This window comes from Heteronotia binoei, chromosome 6, assembly GCF_032191835.1.
Source record: "Heteronotia binoei isolate CCM8104 ecotype False Entrance Well chromosome 6, APGP_CSIRO_Hbin_v1, whole genome shotgun sequence".
Lineage (NCBI taxonomy): Eukaryota > Metazoa > Chordata > Lepidosauria > Squamata > Gekkonidae > Heteronotia > Heteronotia binoei.
In genome coordinates this window covers 92,542,168-92,551,791 of record NC_083228.1, presented here as the reverse complement: position 1 = coordinate 92,551,791, position 9,624 = coordinate 92,542,168, and the positions used below count along the sequence as shown (strand labels likewise).

General features: G+C 43.6%; 1 protein-coding gene across 1 annotated transcript; it reads right to left on the bottom strand.

Moving 5' to 3' along the window:
- Positions 1-652: 652 nt before the first annotated feature.
- MRI1 (methylthioribose-1-phosphate isomerase 1) lies at positions 653-8,799 on the bottom strand. Its single transcript, XM_060242173.1, has 6 exons — positions 8,601-8,799; positions 6,142-6,383; positions 4,839-5,008; positions 4,357-4,533; positions 1,567-1,791; positions 653-959 (listed from the first exon to the last, which is right to left on the bottom strand). Exons 1-6 carry the CDS (start codon positions 8,730-8,732, stop codon positions 826-828), a joined length of 1,080 nt encoding a protein of 359 aa, XP_060098156.1. The 5' UTR covers positions 8,733-8,799; the 3' UTR covers positions 653-825.
- Positions 8,800-9,624: the final 825 nt, after the last annotated feature.

The window sequence follows — 9,624 nt, the reverse complement described above, 5'->3', positions numbered from 1 at the left end:
TGTGACCCTAGAGAGCCACTGCCATCTGAAGTTAACAAAACTGACCTTGATAAACTAATGGGCTGACTCACTATAAAGCAGCTTCAAGCACAGTTGCAAAACTAAGGCAGAGCATTATTGTTCTCCTGTGCCCCTAATGGACATGAGATGGCCCAATAGGTGAGTTTGGGACAGAGGCAACATTTTAACTGGGGACCTCCTTAATCTTTGCAACTATGCTTCATCAGCTCCCCCCCAAAAACATGATAAATTATCTGCAAAGCAATGGTAACTTTGGTTATCTCCAATACAAAAGAAGAGCTCCACTTATGAATTAATTTGTTCAAAATGCATATAGGACCTTTAGGAGTTTTCTTTCAAACTCTGGTACCCTTCTGATTACTCAAAATTCTTAAGTTCTCCCCTCACCTACAACTCTGAAGGCAGAAATCATACTCTTAGCTGTGGTTCCCAAGCAGGTTCCCAGAACTCGGAGATCACTGCTCTTGATGGATGCAGGCAATATAAAGAATTATAAATTGCTCAGGGACCAGATGGTCCTTTCTTTGCACTGGATGTTAGCTATATAGCCCTCCTCTCACACACACACTCATTCACTCACACACCAGCTGTCCTTGTTCAGTCAGCTCCAATAATCATTTAACTCCAGGTCTGGGAAAGGTAATGGGTATTCATTAACAATGCACAACTACAAAGACAGAGAGGGCTGAGTGAACAGCTCATCCTATTAACCTTGAATGCTGGCTCCTCTAGAGAGTAGGGCTGAAAGTCCGCCTGATGCACACTCTTGTCTAGTCAATCCAGAAACAGCTGAGCTCATCACCTTTATACTTGGCTCTCTGTCTGTGTCAATGCTGCCTGAAGTTCAGCAGGAGCAAAAACACCGAATTCAGTGACAATGCCACCAGTAATCAGATCGTGAGGGGTGATATCAAAGGCTGGATTCCAAACACCAATACCTGGGGGGAAAGCAAGAACAATCATGCTGCAAACAAATCTATTTAGCTGTTCACTGGGCCAGCTAGACCTAGACCAACTCCTCCTTTACTAAGATTTGGGAGCCCAGTTTTACAAATCAGGGAGAAACTAAGGTTTGGGGCCCCAGTTCTACTATTGGGGGAGAGACATCTCAAAGGGCATGTGCCTCAATCCTGAAGAAGGCATGGTCCAAAAAATAAATAAGTGACAGGAGTTTGGAAGTATCTTATAGAATGAAAGCAGGAAAAAGCTTCCCTTACATCCAGGAGTCCTAAGCAGAAAGATGATTCCTGCTCCTAAACGTGAACCATCTGTGACCACAAAGTTTACTTTTCCTGAGTGACAGGATGTCTTCCTAGGAGAAAAGAAGTGCCCAGCACCTTCCATGCTATTCAAGAACCCTGGATTCTGATGCATCAGAGGACCCTCAAGACATCTTGTTTTGACTCATGCAGCCTTACTGCAAAAACTAGAGACCTATAAAATCTAGCATGTCCACCTTTTTAATCAATGAAGATGGGACTGAAGCCGATGGTGTTCTATTATACTCCCCATTTTTTGCATGCACCTTTTCCAATGTTTTAGTACCTGGTGCTGCGACCCGTATTCCATTGATATCTGTCAGCTCCTGGCTTGGCCGCTCCTCAATAGCAATTTGTTCTCCATGTTGCAAGCTCAGGTCACATGAGGTTCGTGGTGCTGCCACATAGAAAGGAATCCCATGGTGCTTTGCAGCAATAGCCAACTGATAAGTTCCTACTTTGTTGGCAGTGTCTCCATTGGCAGCAACTCTGTCTGCTCCCACAAAGACAGCTGGGTGGGGGGGAAAATTGCAGCCTAAAGTTAAGATGTAGTTCTTTGTGGTTGCCAGGGCCAGATTATTCATTAAGCCTAGTAAGCAGTACACAGGAATCAATAGGAGGCCTTGCTATGGTATAAATAACTTGCACTTTCCCCATTGTGAAGCACACACCATAGCCATCCTGATTCCTGTATATGGGCTTCAAAGCCCAGAATGTGGTAAATGTCCACCCATCACAAAGTGAGTGAAGCCAGGTCAATGCTCACAGATTGCCCCAAGTTTAGAAAACAAAGCTTGAGATAACTTTTGGGAATCTATTTATGGGACATGGATACTGACTAAGCCAAGATAGTCAGAGTGTACAATTTTAATTTTAAGGGGAAAAGCCTTCAACCAAGCCCAAGCTTCAAGAGGTGGTTGTTCCAGTTCAGCTCAGAGGGCCACCCCCACTATATAAATCAGAATTCCAGAAATAGAGCGTGTGAATTTACAAAGAATTAAATCTAAGGACTCCTCTATCAATCCAGATGCCAGTCCCATATAAACTTTGCACAGCCACCTTGGCATTAAAGTTTGATGGCAGCTAGGAGCACAGATATTAGGAATGAGGATAGAGACTGCATGTGCAGAACTGCCTTTATGTGTGCATGTAAGGGAAAACCTGAAGTTATTTGGGTTGAGGAAGCAAATGAAAGGGGAGGGACATTCTATTCATCCTTTTGTAGTTTCCTTTCACCTAATCAAAATTTTGCCAGAGAAATGGAACAATACACACAAACAATTCTTCAGCCTAAACAGGTTTGCTCTGACAGTCATAGGTGAAGGAACCGTCAATAAATTGTGGCAAATGGAAAACTTAAAGAGGAAACTATTCTCTCCTCCCTTGTCTACCCATGCCTTTGTGAGTTTCCCTCGCATGCCTCTACAAGCAGCTTGCATGAGGATCTTGAAACTACTGTCACTGGTTCAGCCTTGAAATTTTACAGTCTGGCTAGTCTAGTAGTGGAACCAGAGCCTTACAGAAGCAAATAGTATGCTGGCTACCTGATCCTTCTCAGCCCAAAACACCTGACAAGCAGATAAATGGACTAGGAGTTTCCTTCTCAAGCCCTTGACCTCTTCCTTTGGCAGCCAGTTCATTCTTTGCATATGCTATATTAGGCGTGGTCAAACTGTGGCTCGGAAGCCACATGTGGCTCTATTACACAAGGTCTCCACCACCCCATTGGCCAGCTTAGAAAATGCATTTAAAGTTAAAGTCACTTTCTTTCCACCTTTTCCTTCCCCCATCTATTTATGCCTTTCAAACATCCGACCATGTCTTGTGGCTCTTAAACATCTGACATTTAGTCTATATAGCTCTTATGTTAAACAAGTTTGGCCACCCTTGTGCTATATACTATATTTATGTACTCTCCCATTGCCAGGAGAGTTTCCCAGTTCAAGAACAAAGACCAGCATGCAGCTTTCAGCACCTTCTCTGACTCTCTCTGCCTAGCTTAACAAGGCTACTGTGAATATAAAATGTAAAAGAATATGTATGCCACTTTATTTATTTATAATATTTCTATACACCTCTTCAGACTCCTGTTTAAGGCAGCTTACAATTTCAAAACACAATATTAAAACACAAGACACACAAAAACTATCCATAAATTTGAAACAGACCATTAAAAAGTTGATCAGGAGGGGAGGGGGTGGAAAACCTAATTAAATACCTAGGTAAAAAAGATATGTTTTAGTCAAGTGAGCCTGGGGGGGATCAAAAAATAAGGGGCCACTATAGAAGATGCCCAGTTTCTAATCACCGCTGACCTTACCTCTGAAAGCAGGGTCAGGTCCCAGAAACCACTGTGAGCCACTGTGCACTATGAAATATGTCAAATACTGAATCATCACAGCTTGTAGAGAATAGTTTGCATACAACAGTGATGTAATTTTTTGTTTGTTTGCACATACACAATTTTCCCCCCAAATAGAAAACAGATTTCTGCTCAAGGCAGATGAGATGTTGGGAGCTGGTGTAGTGTTTAGGCTAAAGAAAATGAGTAGTGGCCCAGAAGACCCCTGGATCAGATCTCACTTCTGCCTTCCACACAATACAGGATAATAAATATTGGCCTTATAGGAACAGTGCAAGGATTACTGAGTTAATGTATGTGAAGAGCTTGAAAGCACTGGAAAAGGGCTACGTATAATTCCATTCTGGCTGAACACTGTATTACAGTTCACCCTAGACCCACATGTTCTTTCTTGAAGCCGCAGGCATGGTCAATGGCCAATGCAAAGAAAATAAATCCAGGTGAATAAAGGGTGCACAGAGACCTTCTCTCCCAGGCTTTGGGTCACCCACAGCAGCCATCTCAAATAATTCCTTTCCCAAATGCTGCACTTATTCTACTGCAATCAACAGCTGCTCAGGAGGCAAAACTCTCTCCAGAGACCAGCCCAATTGCCACACGCTTGTATACGAGGTTGATTACTAAAGCAAGCTGCCACCATAAACTGCTGGCACAAGAAACAGCATGGAGACTGTTTAGCAGCCAAGCAAGAAAGAGGAGCTCCAAAGTACTCACCCGACACCTTTTTCTTCTTCATGATCACAGATGCCATGCTGTCAGCAATGAGCGTGGCAGGGATCTGCTCATACACTAACTCATAGGCAGTCAGGCGGGCTCCCTGATTATATGGCCGCGTCTCTGTGCAATAGACATGCTCCAGATGGCCCATGGCATGCAGGGAGCGAATAATGCCTGTAAAGTAAATACCATAAATGCTGAAGAAATAATGGATCATATGGAGCACAAAAAGAGGGAAGCTGAAAGCTGTTACTTTAGAAGGAATGACAATTCCATGGTTTCAGCAATACAGCAAGAATTCCCAGCTGTATCTCTAAAGAAATTTCTTTGGCTCAAAATGGAAGAAAGTGAAGGAACTAGGGACTAAGCAGCAGAGGGTTGGAAATGGAAGCCGAACTCCTAAAAAGTGTAACGATGTTCTGTTGTTTTTGTACCTGAAGTTAGGAAATGCCTTTCATATACTTGGAGATGTCACTTACCAAGCGCAGTGCCATATCCAGCAGTGGCCAGTGAGCCTGTGTTGCAGTGAGTCAGGACCACTACCTTGTCCTGTCCTACTCGCTCCAGGAGGTGGCGTGCCCCATGTTCCCCGATGCTTCTGTTGTCTTTTAGGTCTTTCTCCAACATGGCTTCTGCCCAGCTGATCACACTATAATGAGACAGATGGATATTTGGGATACCCTTAGCCAAGGGCTAGCCTCTGTAGCCTCGATAAATCCATAGGTTTGCAGAGAGGTATCATTTTTTTTTTATAAACGGGGGCAAGGAGACCAAGTGTGATGTAATGGTAGGAGTGTCAGACTAGGATCTGGGAGATTCAGCTTCAGATCCCCATTGGGCCAGGAAAAGCTTGCAGGGTGGTCTTGGGCCAGTCACAAAATCTCAGTCTAACCTACTTCACAGGGTTACTGTGAAGGTAAAACAGATGAGAGAATGCTGTAAGTCACCTTTTGTCTCCACTGGGGAGAAAGACCAGATATAAACATGAAAAAAGACATGACTTTTCACTGGTGCCACTATACCTTTGAAATGCTTTCTCCTTGCAAGATTACCTGGTTGGCATCTATTCTGCTCTCTTTTAGGCATCAAGCTGAAGCAGTGATTTTAGACAAGGAGTCTGAACTTTTCACTATTTTTACTATCGGATTCTAATCTGAGGACTGTTACAAGAATCATTCATGATGCCAAATGTGTTGCGCTCTGGGTTTTTATGCACTTTTATACTTCTGGCTTCACTGGCTGGTTGGCAATGGCTGTTAATTTTAATGATTTTCTTTTGTTTTATTTTGTGACCCGTCTTCAGTGAGTTGCATATAACTGTTAAAAGTGTTGGTCTACGACCTTGGAAACCCAGGTTTGAATCAGCACTTTGCCAGGGAAGCCTTCTGTGTAATCCTGAGTCAGTCATACATTCTCAACCTACCTCAAGAGTAAGTTATTGAGGATAAAATGGAGATTGCTGTAAGCATAAAATGGAGGACAATGTAAGCTGTTTTGGATCTCCACTGAGGAATAAGGCAACATATAATTACATTAAGTAAACAAAGTATATCTGTACATATACAGAACATAAAAGACTCCCCCCAGTCCTCTGTCTGGGAACTGTTTTGTTTGCTAATGCAACCTCAAATGCCAGCAGGAGCGAGTGTGAGGGAAGGAAAGCAGAGCCAGTGGTGATAGGGTAGAGAAAAATGAGAGAATGGGATTTCTGTTCCCTCATTAATTCTCACAGCTCATGTCTTGCTCTGGCTAATAAGAGGAAGAAGCAATGGGGATCCACACCTTTCTTGCAGACTCTCAGCTGTAACCCCTTCCCGCTTGGCCTCCTGGTGGACAAAGCAGCCCAATTCCTGAGCTGCCCGGGCCATGTTGACGGCTGTAGGTCGAGCGCTCACTAAGTAGTCCAGCGACTCTAACACAAAGTTCTCCAGCTTGCTGACACTCGCTTCTGCATTTCCTCTACTGTGCAGCTCCACTGCCAGGCTCAAACAACCTACAATGGCAATGGCTGGAGCACCTCTCACCTAAGAGGGAGAGGAAAAAAACATTTTGAGTACAAGCACCATAGGGAAACTAGCAAGTGCCAGACATCAGGGTTTATCCAACACTGACAGCAACAGAAGTGGAGAAGAAAACAGGAACAGCGGAAAGTGGTAGCAACCAAGGACTGTAGGCCTGCTACTGAAAAGACCTGCATGCAAGAGTGGTAGGCCATGAATGAACAGTTGCTTCCAAGAATGCCGTTTGGAATGATTGGAAGCAAAAGAGACAAGATCATAGAAGAACAGTTTATTCTACACCCAAGGGGAAAACATACCGGGAGGAGAGGGTCTCTGGATTGGCCTGCTCTGTTGCATTCAAAGGCTCCATTTCCCTTGAGCTTTTTTGGCATGAGGACAGTATGAGATCAGACAATGGTGTTGAAAAAGCAACCTACTGTGGAAATAGCATTTATCTGACTATAGCCACATGTAACTTATGTTACACTTATGTTACATGTAAAGCTAATGTAAAGATAAAAGAGGTAATTTGGCTTCTATCTGTATTCAAATATATTACTCACACACATATTGAACAAGAGCCTGTATTCCTGTTTCTATCTTACTTTTCATTCCTCTTGAGGAAAGGGGTGAATTTAAACATTACTGATCAGACTGCTGACCACCTCTCCCAGCAGAGGTCCATATGTGCATTGAAAAGTTTGTTGTCCCTTCCCCTTAGCCTAACTTTAGGCAGCATTTACAGCGCTGGGACATTCAGTGACGGCACGGAAATGATGCACATATTAGCTGATACAGAAGAGTATGAAGCTTTTAAATGTTACATCTCCAGAACAGGGAATGATATACGGGGTTGCTTCTCAATGGCCTCTGTGGGAGCTGTAACTTTATAACAGTACATAGAAGTTTTGGATGAAGACCACTCAACTGACCATACCAACTAACAGTGTCGAATGGGGGCAGTTCTTGCTGGACTGGCTCTGGTGAGGAATTGTAAGTATTGTAAAGAAACACTCTCTTAGCATGCTAGTTTTGTACATGTTAAAGAAAAGGTTGTTCTGCATAAACTGCCTTAGAGACCCAACATGATAAAAGTGATTATAGTGTCAAACGAGAACTAGGGAAAGCCAGGTTGCAATTTCCACTCAGCCAACAGAGCTCATTGGTGATACTAGGCCAATCACTTTCTCTCTGCTTATCCCACCTTGCAGAATAGAGGAGGGAAATATATGCCAACCTAAGTTCCCTAGAGGAATGGTTGGATAAAAACACAATGAATATATCCTCATAATCATCTAATCAGATGAAATAAATTTATTAATCAGATGGGCTGGTTTGCATGATCAAGGAATCACAAACCCTCATTTTGGCCACAGTGAACAAAATCCCGTTATCCTGCCCTCTTTCCAGACAGATCTAGCTCTATTCAATGAACTTCATATACCCTTCTGTCAGAAATTGTTCAACTTCACTTCAGACCTTGGCCATATCCTTTTACCTTGCTTAAAAGCCCTATTCACAAGTTATAATGAAAACACACAATCTGTGTATGGTGTATACTTGAAGGTCTGTTCACATGTTAGAGTGAATGCTCATGCAATCTGTACACAGGCACACAGACCACTTTATAAGGGCCAATGTGCTTTCACTTTACAAATGAAAGCAGGGACCAGTTCCTGTATAAATGCGTGGTGTCAATCACACATTCAGTTGTGTTTATGAGTGAGAATATGAGTGTTACTGTAATATGAGAATTACTCAGCATAAAGAAAATTCAACTGTCTTCTGTACATAGACTGTATATTCACTGTAACTTATGACCAGGGTTTTTTCCTTTATGTAAACTGAATAATTATTTTATTACATTGAATGCAGGTACAGCTGAACATGTGATTTATTTACCTACTGGCTCTCCTTGATTCATTTATAAAGTGAAAGTATGTTGGCTCCTTCTTACAAACTTGTGTACCCCCCTATATGTTCACTTTAACATGTGGACAAGGCTAAAGTCAACCCTGTATCAGCCACCCACTCCCACCTCCGTCGAGCTCTTTTAACAGCATCATTTATTTACGTTCACCGGACTCGGGGCACAGGCAGAGCTGTTCCTATCTCTGCTGTGAATGCGTCACCTGTTGAATTACTGCCCAGCACGCAGACAGAACGAAGCTTTACGCTCTGCGGGCACCAGACCTAACTCGGCGGCAAGGCTTGCTTTATGCCAGCTCCCCATCCTCGCACCTTCATAGCCCGGATGGCTTCCCAGCCCTGTCGAACGTTGCCAACGTCTTCGTAGAGGCTCTGGTGGGGGAGCAAGAGCTGGTTGAGGATTTGAAGGGAGCCCCTGCGGTAGCGGATAGCTTCCAGACTCATGGCTGCCTGCAGCGTCGGACTGTACGAGGAAGAACGGAGAGCATGCAAGGAAACGGCCCACGTGACTGCAGCTGCCTTGTGATACCGGTTTTGCAGGGTCCTAAAGGCATCTAGTCATAGGCAAGCGTGATGAGATGCGGCCTTCACGGTAGAAGTAAAAATTTGAGTCTTAAGGCATCTTAAAAACGAACAGATTTCTTCTTGGAACATTAGCTTTTGGGTGCAGCAGCTCACTACAACACATTCATGAACGTCACATAAATTTATGCTTCAAGAAATCTGTTCATCTTTTAGGCAGCAATTCAAGACTCCTGTAGTAGAGTTGCCAGGTCGGACTCAGGATATACCTGGAGACTTTTGGGGCAGAGCCAGGAGCAAGGTTGTGGCAAGTTTATCAAGCACGATTGAACTCCAAAAGCCATCGTTTTTAAAGGGACTGCACTCCTTTTAAATGCCTTCCCTTCATTGGAAGTAATGGAGGAGAGGGGCACTTTCTTTGGAGGCTCATAGAATTGGATCCCCTGGCCAACCTTTTGGAAACTTGGGAACTTTTTTGAAGAGAAGCACCGGATGCTATGCTGAAAATTTGGTACCTCTACCTCAAAAAACACCCCCTTTAGAACCCCAGATACTCATGGATTGATTCTCCATTATACCTAAGGCATGGGTGGCCACATAAAATAAACACATGTTTGAGAGCCACAAAACAGGAAGGGGTGGGAAGAAAACAACTTTAAATGCATTCTCCAAGCTGCTGGTTAGCTTGGTTTGGAGAAGTGATTGAAAGAGACAAAAGTGTTCTCCAACCTGGCCAACAAAGCTGTGGGGGCTTTGAGAGACCCTATGGGCAAGAGGACCAGTCTCCACAGGGTATAATGGAGTGCCCAGCGGA